General features: G+C 34.3%; 1 protein-coding gene across 4 annotated transcripts in view; it reads right to left on the bottom strand.

Moving 5' to 3' along the window:
* The window catches only part of NIPBL (NIPBL cohesin loading factor), a 193268-nt gene that overhangs the window by 90543 nt on the left and 79405 nt on the right, over positions 1-23320 (bottom strand). For 3 of the 4 annotated variants that reach the window (XM_079916587.1, XM_079916586.1, XM_079916588.1), the window contains 6 exons: positions 17942-18041; positions 17274-17425; positions 12077-12237; positions 11076-11172; positions 7725-8351; positions 195-1820 (listed from right to left, as the gene is read on the bottom strand). In XM_079916587.1, coding sequence (XP_079772713.1) covers positions 195-1820; positions 7725-8351; positions 11076-11172; positions 12077-12237; positions 17274-17425; positions 17942-18041 — 2763 coding nt within the window. The other variant, XM_079916589.1, reaches the window with a different exon arrangement.

Raw genomic sequence — 23320 nt, 5'->3', positions numbered from 1 at the left:
GGGAGAAAAAGAATTTTCAATGAGAACTTTTTATCTATTATTACGGCAAATAATTTCACTGTTGTTTTATATTGTTCTTTCCATGCAGTAGTGTTTCAATTTTTGTAAATTTCCATTTTTTTTATCCATAGTAACCCTAAAACTTAAAAGAAAACTCACTAGAACACAGATGACATCAGAGTAAGTATTCTTACCTTTATTTGACTTTGATGGTTTATTCTTGATAGGTTTAAGGGAACTTCTTGATTTATCCTCTCTATCTTTAATAAGTTTCTGAACATCATCCAAAGACAGTTTTTGCAGGACTACTACAGGCTTAGCTCCTTTATTTAGATCTTCAACTAATCCCATTTTTTCTACTTTGTCTTTCTGCTCTCCTTTCATTTCCATTTTCTTTGTCTCCTGAGTAATATTGCCATCTTTATCCCTCTTGATTTTTGGAATGACAAAATTTTTCAATGCACCAGACCTGCCCCCCAACAAATAACTTGGAAATTCTGCCTTATTGTCAGGGTGTGTTTTATTACTGTCTACTTTACTCTTGTTACCCTCTGTCCTTTTGTCATCTTTACTATTTGGTGATTTGAAACCAGGCTTATCAGGTCTTGATTTATTAGAATCTCCTTGTTTAACACGAGGACTGTCAGGTCTTGCTTTCTGCTCCCCAGAAGATGGTCTTTCCCGTGAGTCCCCTGATTCATGTCTGTGTTTTCTTTCTATTTTATCAGGTTTTGAACCATCAGATTTAATGCCATGTTCATTTCTACTAGAGGATCTCAATGTTTCTGGTCTTCGAACCCTAGATTGATCCCCCCGATGTCGTTCAGATTCACTCCTGTCATCTGACTTTTGTTTACTATCATGGTCACGTCTTAGTGACTCAGAAATAGATCGCCCATCAGGTCTCTGCTTTAAGGCTTCAGCTCTTTCTGATTTTAACCGAGGTGAATCAGATTTAATGTCCTGTTTATGTTTAGACACTTCAGGTTTTTTCTCTGTTGATGGCTTTCCAGAATCCCTCCTATTTTCATGCCTATGTTTTGGTGTTTCAGGCCGACCTTCAGTTTTTTGCTTTGGAGTTTCAGGTCGGCCCTCACCTTTCTGCTTTGGAGTTTCAGGCCGTCCATCACCCTTTTGTTTTGGGGTTTCAGGATGCCCATCACTCTTTTGTTTTGGAGTTTCAGGTCGGTTTTCACCCTTTTGCTTTGGGGTTTCGGGTCTTGACTTTGTTGTTTCTGATCTGCCATTATTTTGTTTGTTGTCATTTAACTTTGTGTCAGACACTCTGTTTTCATTCTGTTTAGGCTCGGCTGTGGTGCTCTCATTTTGTCTGGATTCGATCATTCTGTTCTCATTCTGTTTAGGTTCTTCTGTTTGTACCTCAATTTTAGTTTCTATCTTACTTTCACTAGATTTTGTCTCTACCAATCTGTTTTCATTTGGTTTAGACTCTGCCAATCTACTTTCGTTTTGTTTCGCTTCACTCTTTAAAAGCTCAGGATCAGACTTTTTTTTAGGAGTCTCAGGATGGTTTTCTGGTGTAGATTTAAGATTTCCAATAATATCTTCCTGAAGAACAGAAATAGGTGCATCATTACATTGTTTGATTTCTTCAGGCTTTTTTATGGAGTCTGAATCCTGAGTTACAGAGGCCTGAGAGTCCACTCTTCCTGCCTGATGAAGATCAATGCTAACCATTAATGCTGGCCTTGACCCATTTCCCGTAGAACCCGTCTCCTGAGAAGCTGGTCTATTACCTCCTGTAGCACCCCCAGCCTCCTGTGGGTAAGAATCTTGTTTTCTTTTTTTCAAAGGCTTATCTGAAATTCAAAGATAAATATTCAGTATCAGTAATAGACATATATTCTTATCTTATTAAAAACCATATGGACTTTGACTATTTTTTAAAGTCACATTTTTAAAAAATGTGGTGAATGCAAATGTCAATACACATATATAAAATAGTAGGCACGAATGGCGTAATACTTTTAAACCAATGTTTGAGGAAATATTCATGCTTGCTGTACCTCAATAAATATTAACAAGTATAGTATAAAGATCATTTAAACTGCTAACTGAATAAAAACTACAAAGAGCCCCAAATTTGCCAACATACAAAACAGGGTGCTTTTGTCACATGTAAGAGAAGTATGGAAAAGAATAAAACTCAAAAGAAAATAGAAATCATGCCACTGGAAAATAGGTAAATGAGGAGAGTAAGAAAAAAAAAAGAATTTAATAGTTTGTTATTAACCTTTGATCCAGGATTCAAATTCTTCAAGGTGTCAACAGCACAAATGGAATTTAAAAGCTAACACACAGTTAGAAGTATCTTTAGACAAGGAAACATAATTATAAAAATGAGAAGCATTATAATAAGAACTTTTTAGATAAATGCTATCTTTCTTAAGCAACTTCAACTGAAGAAAAATGCTTCAGCTCTTCAACATAAAGTTCTAGGGGTCTATATACTGGCTTAAGAAGAAATTATTTACAGTATTTATGTGCAATTTAAAGACAAAAATACACACAAACACAAATCTACCACTATAATAAAATGTCATGGTATTTTTAACAGCTATGTATTTCTGTGCATGATTCCACTTGACTCAAGAGGCTCCTAGGTCATTTTCTATAAACTGAATTTCCAATTCTATAAATTGAATTTCCAATTAGGTCTTGGGAATCATAACATGATATATAACTATAACACTATAGCACCCTGAGACTTTGCCTGCTTTAATGATACTTGCTGAATTGCCTGGCTGTTTTAAAAGTTATTTTTAATCTTTTTTATTATTCAGGAGAATCTTTAGATTCTCTTATACTATTCATTAATGTGATACAGTATCACTTAAGGAAAAGATCACAAGGTGAAAAGTCAAAATGACCACTAAAAACAGCCCCTTAATATTAGGGAACCAAGTTCTGAAAAAAATGTTTTTAATAGTAATGATGCTTTTATACACCAAAGTTTCATCATTTTGTTTTGAAAGTGAGAAGTAGCAGTCCCTTACAGCTTACAATCTAATCAAATATTACTAAAATTTACTTCAGATATTTGCCAGTAATTTTTTGAAGAACTAAGCCATTCTGCTTTTTCAGTAATTCAGAAGTCAAATCTATCATCACATATACTCCACTTGCGAAATAACTACACGATGATAATAATAAAGTATATTATCATTAAACTGTTTTCCCTAGTTAAAACTAACCTGGTAAGAACTTATATGAAGCTTTCTGCATCAATACCTAAGAAAAAAGCACTTAGAATACTAATTTATAGAATTTTGCTTTTGAATGTTCTGCCACACAAAATCATCTTTATATCTTGCCAATGGGCACACCAAATAATTATTACCTCAAAAACAGGATGCTTGTAACCTTATACTTATCCCTTAAACTTCTATGATAAGCATTTAGAAAAAAATTTTAAGGATCTAGAAATTTAAATAGTATAATCTAATCTAAGATTTTTATATTTTTCAATGAAATATGCTTCATGAAAGGCATTAAAATGGTAACCTAAGCATACTTAAGAACTATTAATAACATAGATCTCAGGCATCTGAAGATCTCTCTTAAGAGATCTGTGGCTCATCCTATAAATATGAACAATCTGTCTTTCAGAAGAACATTAAAATAACTTGAAGGCTAAATTTTAAAAGATTACAAAATACTTAATAATTAATAGATCATTAACCTCATTCTAATTTATCTTTCATTATTAAAATGGAAATTTAGCAAAGTGTTTAATTTCAAAGAAATTATCATGTTCGATTTAGTTATCTTTATAGATACTATGATTATTTATAATAAAAACATGAAAAGCATTTGCACATGAGTGGTGTATGAAGATTGGGGAAGATCTTATAATTTTCTCTACTATGCATAAAATATTGCTAAATACAAAGTTCAAATTTTTCAACTATTGAAAGGTACTACACCTGTTCTGTAAAACCTGGAAAAATTACATTACTGCTGCAAGAACTCCTGGATACGTTAAGAGCATGCAGGTTCTGATTCACTTCATCTGATTCAGTTCCACCACGAACTTATTCCTGTAAAGTGGCTCTGAATCAGCACAGGCCACTTTTGTCTATTCACTTTTGTTATCAGTCTTCATTATATAATAATCTTCACCTAATGATGGAAAGCCATCTCTATGAAGAATAATTTTAATATTTGGGACACTATTACCTGTAAGCCCTCTAAAGCACTGGGAGCCATAAAATTAGCTATCAAAATACAGGTGTTCCTGAAGAAAATGCATACAAAAAGATATAATTTTAAGACCAACAACACTTGTCATCTTGATACTGGTATTTTGAAAATAATATCTGGCCCTTAAAGAAATTGTGAACTCAATTGTGCTTGTACGAAACAAACTATATCACTTGCCTAAATCTACAAGTGATAAATGAAAACACTTAAAGCAAAAAGCAGAACAACTGTACACACAATAGCCAATTTTAAAAAATGAAAAAGTCCCATACCTAAACCACAGTACAGGCTAAGTGACTAATTGTCCTATTCCTGTCCCAAATCCCAGTCTCTTATTCCAAATGACAATAGATAATAATTTACTTCTAATCAGGGTTACAGTGCAAGAATATTTTAACATCATAAAAAACATTAGTGAAGCTAGACCATTCCTTATACTTGCTAACATGGAAAGTGGACCTTGGGAAAAGATGAAACAGGCAAAGATGAACAAAGAAACCCCCTCTTAAACAAGAGAAAGCAGGAATTTTCAGCACATGGAGATATTAATGTCTATGACAGCTCATCCCAGAAGCAAAGAAAAAGAGCCTTTTGAAATTAATTTATGTAATTACAGATGTTAAAAGTTTGAGCAAAAGACTGAGAAGAAGGTCCTTCAGGAATATTATAAAATATTAGGTTGCACAGAATTAACCTATCAGTGTATATAAATCTCTCCAAAGAAGAGAGAACAGGCCAAAGGAACATAAATATCTAGCAGCCAGAAAAGTGTCTTCTGTGTGTGCAACAGAGGTGTATTAGGTTATACCACAGCCTGTGTAAAATATTTCTAAGAGTATTCTATCTCTTTTCCTGAATTCCATAGTTATCAAACAACCATGTTTGCCAAACTTTCTAATCTATTTACAAGGTACAGGTTTTTGATTTATGGTCTATTGAGGGGAACGCTTCATTCATTCGTAACAAATGAATATAATGGGAAACAAGCTCAGAAACTAGAGCAGAGCACTCAGTAAAACCATGTATACCACACAAGTAGTCTTGTTTGCTCCTTGCTACCAGCAATAAAATAGTTATAAAAAAGTACTCAGTGTCAAACTTTAGAATACAGTAAATATCAATTTTACAATATACAGTAGTTCTAAAATGTAGTGGTAACTAGTGATAAATTCATTTCAAAGAAGTATTTCGTCTCTCAAGGGCCGACTGTAAGACTACCACTTCAGAAAACTTTACTTTTATTTATGACCTCACCTACAAACTTAGAGCAACATACCAACCCTTTAATCTTTCCAAAATCTCAAGATAACTGCTTATATATAAAACACTATCTCATCATACAATGCAGAAGTTGAATACAAAATGACAAGATACAAATGTCAGCTGGTACCTAAAATTCCAAAGGCTTTCAAATAAAGCTGTCAGAAGGCAATTTAGAGATGACAGCACTAATATGAGGTCGGCCAAATCAGCATAACCAATTTGGAAAAACCATCTAAATCAAACTGAAAATCAGATAGTTCATCTTTTCCCTTAAATCTTCATAGAACCAGATACCTCTGTAAGTCAAATTACATTGTTTCAAAATTGTAAGTCAACTTTGCTCACTCAACTTTTCAATTATCTTTGTTATAGTCACACCATCAGAGATTACAGAGAAAACTGGTAATTAAAATTAAAATATACATAACAAGTGTCAGGAAGAACAGTATGATGCTGTTTGTCGATTTTGTTTTAATCTCCCAAAGAAAAGTTAGTAGTCTAAAATAAGTTTGCTAACATGCAATTAGCATTATTTACTATCCTTATTTCCATTCAGTTTTTATAAGTAAAATCTTTGGTTTTAACAAATATGACAGAGTAAAAGTTCAAAAAAGTAAGAAAAAAAGTTCACCATTTCCTCTGCTTTCATTCCTACCAACAATCAGGTCATTAAAAAAAGATTATACTCCTTTTAAAGAATATAATTTTCCAAAACACAGATTAAAACGTCATGCAAAAGTTCAGTTCTCAAGGCAACTAATATTTCTTGGTCAAGAAATTACAATTGTATATGTTTTCTGCAAAACTGTCACAGGACTCAGGAATTTTGGAAAGGTTAATATTATTGAGAGCAGCTGAATAATATTGCTCTCTTCATTTGACATGCGTATACTTTTATAAGAGGTTAGAGGAAGAGATATATATTGGAACACATAGAGTTATTTCCTAAATCCCACACTACTAAGCAAAGAGAAAAAGGGCAAGCAACACTTTATTTCATCTTTAATGTCCATGATTTGCTAGTTAAAAACAAAACAAAAAAACACCACCAGTTCCCTAGCCAATAAAATGAAGATTTCTAGCAATCTCTTTATTTGCATCTACCCGTGATTTACGCACTTAGCAAACACTGTAATACAACAATTACCAAATACAGTCTGTTTTTCCAGTAACATTAAAAAGAGACAAATGATAGACAGGAAACATAGTATGAATCTTCAGCATGTTTCTCAGCAGAGGAACACAATTATCTAGAAATGATCCTGTCACATAATGAACAAGATCATAGATAAAAATAAGCTCTAGTCAACATCAAGAAGTTTTGTTTTATAATGACCAAATAGAAACTCTAAGAACTATAAATTAATCTAGAATAGTTAACTATAAAATTAAATATTAAAGTATTCTTTGGTTTGAATGTTCAAATATGTATATGCGTCTACTGTAGAGACATCAAATTCATAAATTACTAATTTCAACCACTGATTCATTAGTCTCTCTAAAAATTTAAGAGATTTTATACACAATGTTCACCAAATAATCAAGAAATTAACAAAACTTACTTTGATTATAATTTTTATAAAGCACAAAAAGAAAGCCCATAAACTCATAGAACAGGTGTCTTGAAAACCCATCCTAATACACTAGTCAGACAAAAGAGAACACTTAACCATAATCACCAACAAAAGATCCCTGATTCTTAAAGTTTGCTATTTCATATTAAAATTCTTTCCTAATTTTTTTACTTAAAAAAACCTCACATTTATTAAGAGATGACAGAATTAGAAACTAAGTGAAAAATCTAATCGCATAATAAACATACAAACTTTTCGTAAATGTAATGATTCAAAATAATTCTATAGTGGTTAACCTTGTTTTGGTAGAAAAAAGATAAAGATGCAAAATTCTATTAACATAACTTGTGGAAAACACATGTAATATAGAAATGCTTATGTTCATTTTAGTAGACAAACACAGATAAAATCACTTGGTATATAATAGGTGACAGATGTGTTATATAGAATTACCATATCTCAGATAGTGGTTTTAGATAAAAAATGAAATTAAGCTTTAACTTCTGAGGGACGAGCATTTTAGTAATAAAACCATAATTGAGGAGAAACATTAAAAATTATAAAATATAATGAGAAAAAGAAGAGTTACTTTAAAAAACTTTTTTGACATTATAATTAAATATTTGCCAAGAGCATGAAGTGGTAGTAATGAGACTATTTTACCTTTATCTTGAACTTCTTTTGAAAAGCGCTCCCTTTCAATAGCCGATTCTCTCTCTATTCGCTCAATTTCAGCCAATGCATCCAATTCCACTTCATCATATATAGGTCCCTGTTGTGATACCTGTTGCTGATTCTGTACCACAGAAGTCTGGGGCTGTTTTGTAGCAACTGAAGTGTTCTGCTGTAAAACAGGCACTTGATTTGCTGGAAGGAATGCTGTTTGTTCTTGCTGCGACAAACACTGAGCAGCATTTAGTGGGCGGTTTACATCCTGTGGAGTAATGGGTGTTTTTGAAGTCTGTCCTGGGTACTGCACATTAAAAGGAATATCATTTTCTGAAACATTGCTATTTTCCATACCAGAAAGCATATCCTCTTGCTGGTCCATGTCTGAAGACCTTACTCGAGAAAGTCTTAATGTAAGTTTAGTAGAGTCCTTGGATGGAGAGCTAATGATATCATACATTGCAGCTTTCTCACTCTGGTCTTTTTCATCCTTGCCTAATTTCATCTTCTTTTGCTTCTTTTGTTTTCTTTCTGGAGAATCTAACAAGATGTCTGGTGGAACATCTCGAGGTGATGAGCAAGGTAGAGACTGAGACTGTAGGATTAAAGGTGGTCTTGATCCTAGAAAAACAATTCAACAGGAACGAACAGTTGTGCTAGTTTTACATTTTCAGACAATGTGATAGACACATTAAATAAGTGACAATACAGTACCACTAGAAAAAATGTTAAATTATCTCATCCAAGCTACTTATTTACAGAATATGAAAAGAAAGCCTAAAGATGTGTCCCCCATGGTCTTTTTGCTTGCTGGCAGATGATCCAGGTTTGAATTAAAATATGAGTATTCCATCTTCCAGACCAGTATTATTTCTATTTTTTCACGTAAAAAATATAAATACTTAGCTTGAAAATGGCAAAGACTTCACTATTTCTAAAGATGCAACACAAATATTTTGGGTATGATAATCTCTATTCTCTCACTTATTATCTAAGAAAACTGATGTGTATAAAGTAAAAATAAGTCTGTCAAATTACAAAAAAATAAAAAAAATAATCCTAGGGTGTACACTCACAGGAATACTTAATGGTATAAGAAAAAGGAAGTGGGAAAAATTACAATGATCAGTCTTCACTTACTTAAAAAATTGGTGGTAAAGTATTAATTTATACCTTTATGTGGTCTTCTCTTTCTCCCTCCACTTAACATCATTCACATACTCTCTTCAGCTTGCTAATCCTCCTTTTATTAGAAAAATATGCAGGGCCAGCAAATAAAATATCTTCAGCCCAGATCCCATTAAATTAAACACTATACAATATAAGGAAGTGTTAAAAGTAAGCTAATCGAATGGGAAAATTTTTCCTAGTTAACAAGTTGTCAATGAGGAAGAACTACATCAATATGCTTCAGAAATAAAAGTATAATTGTATCTGAATAATATATACATTTCTTTGAATTAATTATAAAAATTTAAAAAACCCATAGGAAATTATAAAAATCAGTCAAGCTAAAAGTGCTTTATATATGGTTGGCCAAAAAATGTTCGTTCGGGTTTTCCATAACATCTTACACATTATAACACGTCATATTGCCTTTTTATTTAAAGTTTACATGTCACATTATATATATTTTAGAACAAACTTTAAATTCCAACAATTTATCTAAAAATTAAACTAGGCTAATTGAAGATGCATTCAACCTTCAAAACTAGTTGGAAAAACCCCTCACGAACAGAAATAGAGGCTTCTGATGACTAATGTGTTCGTGAGGTTAACTGTCCTAAAGTTTTCTTCTCTTTCTATCTAAAGTTATCTATCCACCTAACAATCCATTCATCCATTCACTCATCTATCCATCCTCAACAGTTAGAGGAAAAATGGTCTGGTTATCTAGAGCAACCAGCTATCCCACTGTTATTCCTCCCTGGCACTCTGATTATTTCTTACTCTGAAAATACTTGTGAGATATGTACCTAACTTTGACACCTAAAGTACAAATAGAGTTACTCTGGAAGTTGTTCTCTCTTTCAGAAGCTGGGTTACTTCTATGTCTGGAAATTCACAGAATTATAGAATTAGAATGGCTCATAGTTCTAATTATTGAATTAGAATGGCTCATAAAAGTTCAACTTTCACCTCATGAAGAATATCCCTGATCAAAGAGTTGGAACATAATCTCTGAAAAAAAAATCTTTACAATGAGGCAGACCAGTCCATGTTTTAGACGGCTATAATTAGAATTTGTCACAGATAGATAAAATTTATTATCAGCTATATTGCAATTAATTAAAAGCTACTTCTTTAAAGTGGATACAATATTCTCTTCCAACAAACTTGGATGACTCCAATTATTAGACCTTAGTTTTAAGTATTTTAAAAAATAGTTCAAACATGGACTCAGAATTTTGTGACTCTATTATACACAGAAGACCACGCAAGGTTCTTTGGGAATTTGAAGATAAAATAAAATTCACGTCCATAAGATAGTACAGGATAAGTTATTAGAAAAAACAGAAACTAACGGCTTGGGGAAACCAGGGAAGGGTCAATAGAAGATCACCCATTTAACTTAGAATTTGAAGAATTAATACGATTTTAATAAGCAGAGATGAAAGTAGGTGTAAGAGATCTAGTGAAGTAATTAACATAGAACAGGCCAGATTCTGATAAATGACTACCTAAGAAGTAAGAGAAGACTTTAAAGATAATTCAGGATTTGGAATAGCATTAAGAGAAACAGGAATGGCAGAAAGAACAGTGAGTACAATTTTGAACATGAATTTGAAATACCAGCTAGATATGAGGAGGTTTTGTCCAGAAATGAAAAATTACAACTTGGGAGACAGGACTGGAAGCAAAAGACATTGATTTGGGGGCCCTGTTCATAAAAGTAACAAACGCTATTACCAAAACTGAGTAAAATAGCCAAGGAAAAAAGTACAATGGAAGATTAAAAATCTAATGACAGAAATCTTGAGAAACGATAGAGCAGAGAAAAGAGCTAATGAAGAAAAAAAAAATCAATGAAAAAAGGATGAGGAAAATAGGTGGATTCAATATAAAATAAGTTTGGGGGGGAGGGTGAAGATTAGGGAAAGCTGATCAATAATTTCAAATATTTAAGAAAGATGAAAAAGACTGTGGTTTGAAAAGACCACTGGATTATTAGTAAGAATGATACTGTATATATCTGAAAACAGTATGAGTAAGTACAGGTTCATTTTTTTCTACAATAAGTGAAAAACAATAGAGAATAATTTTTGGTAACTGCATTAAGAAGTCTGAATTCTTTACTCAACTTGAAATGTGAAAAATTTAAGGAAATTTTAGTTACAATGATACCTTTTGGAGTTCCATCACTTCCAGCAGGGGAACATACTGGCTGTGGAGACCTCAAGGGAAAAGATGCAGCATTCCTCATTGTTGAAGAATCTCCATCCTAGGAATAGAGTATAACATTTATATCTTGAATGATAGAAGAGGCTTTATAGAAATCTTAAAGAGAACCAATAAAAGACATAAATTACTGACAGGTAAAGTGTTGGTATTCAAAAGCATTATTCTTCTGCACTTTCCTGTTTTCTTCGTGGTATATCTTAGAAGAATTGAAATTGTATCCAAAAGAATCAACAGCCTAAGCATAGCAATGAATAAGAAAACTGGTATTACTAGTATGCTCCATTTTTGTTTGCTATTTTCTACCAAAGGAGCTCTGAACATCCCACCAGGCTGTAAATGTAAATGTCTTGAGGGCAGAGTCCAATGTCATCTTTGTTAAACTTAAATACATGTAACTTATGCGATAATACCACCAAACCAATGACAAGACAGATTTCCAGTATGTGGAATATTTCAGTAACATTAAAGCAACATTAAATTTCAGGGAAAAAATTTCTGTACAAGTCTTAGAGGGAAAAAGAGCTAAGCACTAATAAATAAAGGCTCATTATTTAAGAGGACATCTGTGTGAGCAAACATTTAAAAATGAAGTATATTTCATTAAGGACCTCAACCTCTAGACCAGAGGTTGGCAAACTTTTTCTGTAATGGGACAGATAGTATATATTTCAGGCTTTATGGATCATATACAGTTTGTCACATAACATTCTTTGTTGTTGTTCTTTTAAACTCTTTATTATAACTGTGAAAATCAGTCTTAGTTTATGGGTCAGACTATTGGCCAGTTTATCAACCCTGCTCTACAGGTACAGCTAGATTCTCAGACCCAGTATAATCCTCAATAAAAGGTAGATATCCTTCAAATTACAGAACTGAAATACTAGGTTATAAGACAAATATTAGAACTATTTTATTACCTTAATGACAACTAATATATTACATACGTCACTACTTAGCCTGTGCACCATGTGTAGGTAGTCGTCACTTGAGCCATGTCTAGGATTATCAGCATGATGATTAGCAGAATTGCCAGACAACGAACCAGAAACTTTATTATCATGTAGGTTTCTCAAACCACCTGCAACAATGGGACTTGATACCGATGCTGAAATTAATAAGAATTTTAAAAAAGCTTTATAAAAATAAACTGTTAAAATTCTTACAGGACAATAATAATTGCTCACAAGTAATATTTTAGCATACATAAATTACAAAGACTAATATAATGAGCTGGCTGACTATCCAGAGCTTGATCAAATCTTAACACTTTGCCACAAGTCATTCAGATTGATTTTTGAAAAGAAATAAGACATTAGATATGGCTGAAGCTCTCCATATATCTGCATATTCCTCTCCTCTATTTCTTTCCCCTTATTCCCTAAAAGTAATCACTATACTGAATTCAGAGTTCACTCTACCTATGAATACCTTTTTACCTTTGCTATAAATGAATATATTCTTAAATAACACATAGCACTGTTTTGCACATTATAACTTTGTATAAATGGTATATGTATTGTATATATCCTTCTATAACTTGCTTTTTAAATTCAATATTGTGTTGAAATGTATCCATTTTTATATATGTAGTTTTAAATTCATTTACTTTGAATAAATACATATATTCTGCTGCATAATGTACACACTTTATCCATCCTTGTGTTACTAGTTTATTTTTTTATTTTTAAAAAATATTTATTTGTTTGTTTGTGCCAGGTCTTAGTTGCGGCAGGCGGGATTCTTAGTTGAGGCTTGCTGGCTCCTTAGTTGTGGCAATGCAAACTCTTAGTTGTAGCACGCAAACTCTTAGTTGTGGCATGCATGTAGGATCTAGTTCCTGGACCAGGGATTGAACCTGGGCCCCCGGCATTGGAAGCGTGTAGTCCTAACCACTGTACCACCAGGGAAGTCCCCTGTTAGTAGTTTCGATCGCTTTAGTATTTTTGTCATCATAAACAATGCTGTAATGTGTATTCTTGTATATGACTTTTTTACAAATGTTTCTTAGGAGTGAAATTGCTGGATATTCCTGTTTTTAAACCTTACTAAATATTAACGAATAGCTTTCCAAATTATTTATGTCCACTCTACTGGTAGTAGATAAGTGTTCATACTGCTCTATATCCTTGCCAATGATTTTCATCAATTTGAAGATGGGAAATGTCTCTGATAGCCACTTTAATTAGCATTTCCTTCCTTAATTAACAGTGAAGCCAAGCATCTTTCATGTGTATTGGACATTCAGATTCCCTACTGAACACAAAATCATAAAAATTACTCTCTGATATTTTCTTTCAAAAGTTTCATAGTTTTGTTTCTTCACACTTAGTCTTTAATCCATGTAAGAATAGAATATCTTTTCCATGAATGCTTGCTAGAACTTGAGATAAAACTGCCTGAGCATTTTTAGCCCCACTCCTACTTGTAAGGGAGATAGATTTTTTTTGCGGTACGCAGGCCTCTCATTGTTGTGGCCTCTCCCATTGCGGAGCACAGGCTCAGCGCCCATGGCTCACGGGCCCAGCCGTTCGGCGGCATGTGGGATCTTCCCGGACCGGGGCACAAATCCGCGTCCCCTGCATTGGCAGGCAGACTCTCAACCACTGTGCCACCAGGGAAGCCCAGGGAGATAGATTTTTAACAACTGAAGGAGGTATGTATTTTAAACGGGAACAGATATTGTCAAACTGCTCTCTAAAATGGTTTTATCAATTTATGTCCCTATGAAGACTGTATGAAGTTCAAATTTCCCTGCACACTATAAAATGTTACTAATCTGACAGATATAAAATTTTATTTCAATTTAATTTTGATTTGCATCTCTTTAATTGTGAGCCAGGTTGACCGTACTTTCGTATATGTATTAAATCTTTCCGTATCCACTTTGTTTTTCTTCTTCAGTAAATTGTTTAATTCTTCAGTCTATTTTTGTCTTATTCTTATCAACCTGCATAAGATCTTGCTGTATTTAAAATTAATACTTTGTAATAAATATTGAAAAAGTTTTTTCCCTAAATTTACTTGTTCTTATTTGTTCTCTCCTATTACACAGAAATTTAGAATTAATCTGGGTTTTTTTTTCCATTTCTAGAATCCAGTCCTGCTTAGAAACAAGGCCTTCTTGACCCTAAGGTATCCAAAATTCACCCCATGTTTTCTTCTTATAATTTCTTTTTAAATTAATTAATTTATTTTTGGCTGTATTGGGTCTTCCTTGCTGTGTGAGGGCTTTCTCTAGCTGCGGAGAGTGGGGGCTACTCTTCGTTGTGGTGTGCGGGCTTCTCATTGCGGTGGCTTCTCTTGTTGCAGAGCGTGGGCTCTAGAGCGCAGGCTCAGTCGCTGTGGCACACGGGCTCAGTAGTTGTGGCTCGCGGGCTCTAGAGTGCAGGCTCAGTAGTTGTGGCACTCAGGCTTAGTTGCTCCGCAGCATGTGGGATCTTCCCGGACCAGGGCTCGAACCCGTGTCCCCTGCATTGGCAGGCAGATTCTTAACCACTGCGCCGCCAGGGAAGCCCCTTCTTCTTATAATTTTATGACTTAAAATACAAACGTAAATAGTTCATCCGTCTAGAACACTTTTGCTCTAGATGATCTAGGAATCCAAATAAAATTTCAAAATGCCTAGCCAACCAATCCAACATGATTTATTAAACAATCCATTATTACACACTGATTCAAAATACCATCTTTAGAATGACAAAATTGGAAAATCACCATTTTCCAATGACCAGTGTAAAAATTGATGAAAAGAGAATCATTGGATGGTAAACCCTTTAGGATAAAGATTAATAGGAAATAGGACAGTTACATGATCTCAAAATATCACCTGACAGATTGCTCACTGATTGCAAAGAAATATTATGTTCCTTATAAAAGAAGACATGGAGTAGTCATCACCTAAATGTCACTAATAATGAAGCCACTTGCCATTATATGCCCTCTGATGTGATGCAATATCAAGTGTACAACATTACTTATTTAGTACCCTTGCCAAAAATATACAACTAGAAACTAACAGAGCCTTTAAAGATAACTTCCAGTTGGTAGGAAATATAGAAAGTATATAAGCAAATTAAACAACACAATGAGGAAACAGTGAAGTCTAGAATATGGGATATTCTACAACAAAAGTAGCACAGACTCCTCAAAAAACCAAAAATTACTGTCATGGGGAAAGGGTATGGGACTGTTTAGATTAAAAGAGTCAAGAGATGTAAAAACCAAATGCAATGTGTGAGAAACTAGATTAGATCCTATGTGGGGAAAAAAAGGTTATAAAAGACATATTTGAGGTCAACTGGTGAAAACAATGTAGATGGCATCAGATGATACTACAGAAATGTTCTTAATTTTTTTAGGGGTAAATTATTACACTTGGTGTTTATAAAGGAGAACTGACTTCCCAGCAGATGTATTTAAGGACAGAGAGGCAGAATGCCTGTTGGTGAAATGTTTCACTGTGCTATTCTTTCAACTTTTCTGCATGGTTAAAATTTTTATAATATAAAGTGTTTTTTTTGTTTTTTTTATAAAGTGTTTCTTAAATATTACCTTTCACAAACTCTATATTCCCACAGACATCTGCCTTATTTCTGGACCCATTACTGTCCCATTTACCAATCTATTTGTTCCTTACCACATTAAATTTTCTTATTTACAGTAATTTTGGTATCTGTGTGGGGCTAATCCCTTGTATTATTTTTGGTCTCTCAAGTATCTGAGAATTTCTAAGAAATGACTCATTACTGAATAGGCCCTCAAACTACATTTTTCTTTTGATTTTGTGATTTCAATGTATTCTTTTGAAAAAGCTGGGTTTATCTTGTTATAAAACAACAACAGTGTTTAGAGTAAAAATTTGTTTTTTTTCTACACATATTTATGTGGATATTTCCGTATGAAGCAAATATGTCCTTTCAATATTTTCCCTCTTTATTAATTACATTTAAAATGTTTCACATAACTTTGGCATACCAGAGTAATATTTCACAAGTATCAAGAGCCCATATACACGCATACTTCTGTTCAGTACTCACACTAAATTCTAAAATTTTGGAGGTGTCTATTCCAAAGGTGTGATTGGTCTCCAAGTTTTTCCTTGACTTACTGTATCAAATAGGCTCAACCTACCATTTCATTATCTAGCTTTGGAAAACCAGAAGTTGGCTGTTTTAATAGATGACACTAAGTTAAAAGTTTGTAAGATAAAAGTTTATAAATGAAGCATGTTTTGATCCATGCATAATAAAAAACCAAGAATATAAACAGGTACTAATGACTGACTGCGAATGTTAAAAATCTGCTGTTAATTATGAGGGATAAAAACACAGATATCTGTTATATTATCTTTTGTACTTTTCAAAATTTCTTTAAAAAAGTACAATATACTAGTAAATACATTATTTAATAGCCATGACATAGAGCCCAACACAGTATGATCTTAAAAAGACATCATAGGGCTTCCCTGGTGGCGCAGTGGTTGAGAGTCTGCCTGCTGATGCAGGGGATACGGGTTCGTGCCCTGGTTCGGGAAGATCCCACATGCCGCGGAGCGGCTGGGCCCATGAGCCATGGCCGCTGAGCCTGCGCGTCCGGAGCCTGTGCTCCGCAACGGGAGATGCCATAACAGTGAGAGGCCCACGTGCCGCAAAAAAAAAAAAAAAAAAAAAAGACATCATATCATCAACAATTGACTTCAAATGAGAACTAATAATCTAATCCCAGAAAATTTTGAATCCAAGATTATTAATTTTCCTCTACCAGTACTGTATCTACTTGATATTATAATTTTCACACAACATATACTTTACTAATTAAAACGTAATTCTTCTTTGACTTAGTGCTACTGTAAGAAGCCCAATTAAATAAAGCAGTTCCTAATTTCATAACCAGATATACTCAGTTGTATAATATAATAAGGTAATCCAAAGAGTCAAATTACACTGATCTTTTTATCTCCCAGATGACTTCCCAAGTAATAAATGTAACATTTTTAATAATATAAGCCACAGCTTAAAAGAAACGTTCACTGACAAAAAAGTATACAGTTTAGTATTTGTGTTTTAAAATTTATAAAAAGAAAAAAATGAATTTGCTGGGAACTAGAGGCATTCCCTTTAAATAAACAAGCAACTTTCTTACCTTGCTGCATTTGTGGATGTGTTGTATAACTTGAAGGATGGGAATATGGCATGTATCCTGCAGGGCTTTGTGGGGCATATGGACTAGGCACTGGGCTGTTTTGTTGTGGCATAAATCTGTTCCCAGAGCTTGTCTGTGGTGGCACAAACCGGCTAAAACCCAAAATCCAAATAAACAATATCAGGAAATGAAATAAATATGATATTCCTTGATATTTCACTGTCATAAAATTCTCCAAACTCTAATTTGTATAAAATATATGTACACAGAAAAATTCTGAAAAATAAATAACATACAAAAGTCATTCACAATTCATAATCTAAGAGTTATATTAAGCAGTTTGTAAAAACTGGAGTAATTCATTTATTTTACATGCTCCCTAAATTCTACTCAATGAATTTTCTTATTTATCTCAAACACGCTGGTTATTTTAACACATTCTTTTGTTTGTATGAAAATAAGTTACTATTTATTTAAATTAGTATATTAGAGCATTTCCACATATAACATTTTAAGGCAAATATTCATGTGGGTTACTATTTAAGGCTAAGCATCTAAACTTTTTAACTACACGTAATTCACCATTACCTAAATGTATGTATACACTATATATTCCTAAGCATATTTACTACAGAAAACAGTACTTAATAAAATGATATATACATTACCTGGAGGGGCTATGTGAGATAGTGGTTTGTTGATAATTGGAAGATGCAGGACTACTGTGCATGGAATTCTGAGAAAGTTTATACTGAGACATCATCATTCCTACACAACATACAAAAATGGTAAAACATGTTATTTTCTTCCAATGGTAAAGCATTCTTTAAGTGATTTAAATCAATCATTCTTTCACAAACATTCAAAAGTTCTTTCTGTTCTTTTCTTTTTGACCAACATGTTAAGTTTGTAGAGCAAAATATAGAAACTATAAATTTCAAGTACAACCAATTTTACCAAAACATCCTTTTAGCATATAACTAATCCAGGGACAGAGACAGAGATATAATTTTTTGTTTTTAAATTTACTTGCTTACTTATTGTCCTATCATTTAGCCTTAGAATTGAAAAGAACCTTCAGAAGTTGCTCTATCTAACCTCTTTCCAAATACTACACACTTCTGTCTACAACAGGCTTTTGGATGGTTTTTCTATTACATGGAATACTTTATTACATACATCTCCCACCTTAGGAGCTTAATTTTACAACTCTATTTCATTGTGATTCGGACCTAAGTTTTTTTTTTTTTTTTTTTTTTTTTTTGCGGTACGCGGGCCTCTCACTGTTATGGCCTCTCCCGTTGCGGAGCACAAGCTCCGGACACGCAGGCTCAGCGGCCATGGCTCACGGGCCCAGCCGCTCCACGGCATGTGGGATCTTCCCGGACTGGGGCAGGAACCCGTGTCCCCTGCATCGGCAGGCGGACTCTCAACCACTGCGTCACCAGGGAAGCCCGGGACCTAAGTTTTAAAAAGTACTTTACTTAAGGGTCCAAAGTCTGAAGTACTGAAATTACCATCTGAAAGTCTGTTAACAAACAACAGAATGCTCCTGTTCTTTCTTCCACAGTAATTCTTGCCATAAAATAGGATTAAGTGAATATTTGTTTAGTGAATGAAAGTGTGAAAAGAGCTTTCAGATTCTCACATTTCTTTTCAAGTTAGACACTGTTCCTTCAATTGTTGCATAAGTGGCATTTTGTTATATAGGAGATGCAGAAAAATTCAGCTATTTAGACACTCTAAAATCAAAGATAAAAATCTATGATTAACTCTGACCTTTCTTATGGTATGTATAGCCAATCTTTCTGGGAGTTTCAAGTATCACATTATTTCCCCAAATTTCATTTCCTGCTGCTGCTATGAAAAGTGCCTTTCACCAGAAACATTCAAACAGAAGTTACATGTTCATTTGCCAGGAACTACAGAAAGGATTCTAGCTCTACCACAGTGGCTGAATGAGATGAGAGCACCTCAAAGTCTAACACTAATAGCGTGTTTTCTATGTAGTCTAAATTTCAATTTATGAATTTTCTCTTCCAACTCAAATTCAGTACTAAATCATACATTCCATGGCTTAATAATTTAATTACTATAACTACTGTTGCTGAATTTTTTTTTTTTTTTTTTGAGAGAAAGGGGGCAAGACTCCATGAGATGGGAATTAAAAAGTATTTTCTCCTGAATTAACAGTCATCACTGTGACAAGCTGGAATTACTAGTTTGGAGGCAGTGGCTTTATAAATAAAAGGGGCAAATGAAATACTAGTAGTCCTTTCTGATTCTCTCAGAGATCCAAAGAACTATGAACAAAGTGATTTGCACATTATTAAATTTTTTCTAAATGTGTGACTCACATTTATATTTAACAACCAAAAAATCACCTTTTAAAATTTTAAAGCCAGATGGAAAATGCTTAGGAAAAAAAAATCACAACATGCAATGAATCAGTTTTTAAATGCTAGTTTGTTTTTACAAAGTAGGATATGGAGAAATGAAACAATGTTTCAGACTAAAAAATAAGCATATATAGTAAAAACCACAGAATATGTGACTGAAAGGTGAATACTCGAAGTTTCTTATTAAAGATATAAGTTATAAAAATGTAGTATAAATAGCCTCGGAAGACTTCCTTTATTCAACCTTACATTTATTTACGTCATCCTATACTCAATGCCCTTATCCTATTTCCTATTACAGGCATACCTCGGAGATATTGCAGATACGGTTCCAGACCACCGCAATAAAGCAAATATCGCAATAAAGGGAGTTACATGCATTTCCTGTGGTTTCCCAGTGCATATAAAAGTTATGTTTACACTATACTGTAGTCCATTAAATGTACAATAGCATTATGTCTAAAAAAACAATGTACATACCTTAATTTTAAAATACTTTATTGCTAAAAAATGCTAACCATTGTTTGAGCCCTCAGTGAGGTTGTAATCTTTTTCCTGGTGGAGGGTCTTGCTCAATGTTGGTGGCTGATGACTGATCAGAATGGTGGTTGCTGAAGGTTGAGGTGGCTCTGGCACTTTCTTAAAATAACACAACAATGAAGTTTGCTGCATTGATTGACTCTTTCCTTTCATGAATGACATCTCTGTGGGACGCAATGCCATTTGACACCATTTTACTCACAGTAAAACTTCTTTCAAAATTGGGAGTCAATTCTCACAAACTCTGCTGCTACTTTGTCAGCTAAAGCTTATGTAATATTCTAAATCCTTTGTGGTCATTTTAACAATCTTCATAGCATCTCAGCCACAAGTAGATTCCACTTCAAGAAACCACTTTCTTTGCTCATCCACAAGAAGCAACTCCTCATCCATTAAACTTTAATCATGAGATTTCAGCAATTAAGTCACATCTTCAGGCTTTACTTCTAATTCTAGCTCTCTTGCTATTTCTACCACATCTGCAGTTACTTCCTCCACTGGAGTCTCGTACCCCTCACAAGTCATCCATGAGAACTGGAATCAACTTCTTCCAACTTTTGTGAATGTTGATATTTTGACCTCTTCCCATGAATCATGAATGTTCTTAATGGCATCTAGAATGGTGAAACATTTCAGAAAGTTTTCAATTTGCTTTGTCCAGATCCATCAGAGGAGTTACTATCTATGGAAGCTAGAGTCTCATGAAATGTATTTCTTAAATTAATAAGACTCGAATGCTGAGATGACTCCTTGATCCATGGGCTGCAGAATGGATGTTGTGCTAGCAGGCATGAAAATAACATTAGTTTTGTTGTACATCTCCATCAGAGCTCCTGGATGACCAGATGTGCTGTCAATGAGCAGTAATATTTTGAAAGGAATCTTTTTCTGAGAAGCAGATCTCAACAGTGGGCTTAAAGTAGTCAATAAACCATGTTATAAACAAACATGTTTGTCATCCAGGTTTGTTATTCCATTTATAGAGCACAGGCAGAGTTGATTTTGCATAACTCTTAAAGGCCCTAGGATTTTCAGAATGGTCAATGAGCACTGGCTTCAACCTAAATTCACCACCTGTATTAGTTCCTAGCAAGACAGCCAGCCTGTCCTTTGAAGCTCTGAAGCCAGGCATTGACTCTCCTCTCCAGCCATGAAAGTCCTAGGTGGCATCTTCTTCCAATACAAGACTGTTTTGTCTACACTGAACATCTTTTGTTTAGCACAGCCACCTTCATTTTTTATTTTAGTTAGATCTTCTGGATAACTTGCTGCAGTTTCTACATCAGCACTTGCAGCTTTGCCTTGTACTTTTATGTTATGGAGATAGCTTCTTTCCTTAAATCTCATAAACCAATCTCTGCTAGCTTCAAATTTTTCTTGTGCAGCTTTCTCACCTCTCTCAGCCTTCGGAGAATTGAAGAGTGTTAGGGCCTTGCTCTGGATTAGGCTTTGGCTTAAGGGAATGCTCTGACTGGTTTGATCCTCTACCCAGACCATTAAAACTTTCTCCATCTCAGCAATAAGGTTATTTAGCTTTCTTAACATTCAAGTGTTCACTGGGGTATAGCACTTTTCATTTCCTTCAAGAACTTTTCCTTTGCTAGGTGGCTATATGGGACAAGAAGCCTAGCTTTTGGCCTATCCTGGCTTTTGACATGGCTTCCTCACTAAGCTTAAGCATTTCTAGCTTTTTTTTTTCTTTTTTGCGGTACGTGGGCCTCTCACTGCTGTGGCCTCTCCCGTTGTGGAGCACAGGCTCCGGACGCGCAGGCTCAGCGGCCATGGCTCACGGGCCTAGCCGCTCCGCGGCATGTGGGATCTTCCCGGACCAGGGCACGAACCCATGTCCCCCTGCATCGGCAGGCAGACTCTCAACCACTGCGCCATCAAGGAAGCCCGCATTTCTAGCTTTTGATTAAAGTGAAAGACATGTGACTGTTCTTTTCACTTGAACACTTAAGAGGCCACTGTAGAGTTATTAACTGGCCTCATTTCAATGTTGTTGTGTCTCAGAAAATAGGGAGGCCCAAGGAGAGGGGAACTGCCAGTCCTGCCAAAACATACATTTATTGATTACACTGTCTTACACGGGCGCGGTTCCTAGTGCCCTCAAACAATTACAATAGTAACTTCAAAAATCACCAATCAGAGATCACCAGAACACATACAATAATAATAAAAAAGTTTCAAATATTGTGATAATTAACAAAATGTGACAGAGACACAAAGTAAAATGCTGCTGGAAAAATGGCACTGACAGACTTGTTCAGTGTGTGGTTGCCACACATTCAATTTGTAAAACAGGCAATATCTGAGAAGCGCAATAAAGCGAGGTGCAATAAAACGAGGTATGCCTATAGCCTTTCTTCCAATCAACAATCTCTCCATATTTTCTTTCATTCCAACACTCTTCCAGAGTATGTGTAATTCTAGCTTTCCTTTCACCATTCCTATCTGTCTCCTACGACTGCCATCTAGCTTATTAGTTCTGATGAAGATATAGTCTTGCCCTGCATACCTACCTTTGATTTCCTGAAAGGAAATTTCCCTGGATTCACTTTGGGAAATGGATAGTAACTATGCAATTGCTTTAAAAACACAACTTACACACAAATATAAAGAATCAACAAAGTAATACTATTAAAAAATAAAACTAAGAAATGGAATGGCAAGCTTCATGGAGGTACTGTCAATAAATGTGGCAATATTCTTGAATACAAGTAACCAATTAAATAAACTAGACCTTCCTGGGTTCTCTAAACTATTCCCTTCTGACTGTTTTAATCTTGAGAGGGAAGCAAGTACTTGGGCTTGCCTGATTCAGTAAGCTTCAGACCAGAACAATGCTCCTAACTTAAAGGTTCTTCTTGACTACAGAAAAATCATATCTGTGTTGGACATCACATTTTTATGGGTTTTCTAATGCTTACTATAAATAGAATTTTCCTTAATAGTAATACTTATTATAAACCTTTTTCTATTGCTAAGGCAACAGAAGTGTTAAACCAATTACTACATAACCATGAATATAGTCACCATCGATTCTAAAATTAATACCTGGTATAATTATTTATACATGTACTACATGTTGAGAAGCTCTGCAGATAT

Source organism: Stenella coeruleoalba, assembly GCF_951394435.1.
Source record: "Stenella coeruleoalba genome assembly, chromosome: 3".
Taxonomy (NCBI): domain Eukaryota; kingdom Metazoa; phylum Chordata; class Mammalia; order Artiodactyla; family Delphinidae; genus Stenella; species Stenella coeruleoalba.
Note: the sequence above shows the minus strand (reverse complement) of the source record. Positions and strands in the feature narration are given on the sequence as shown.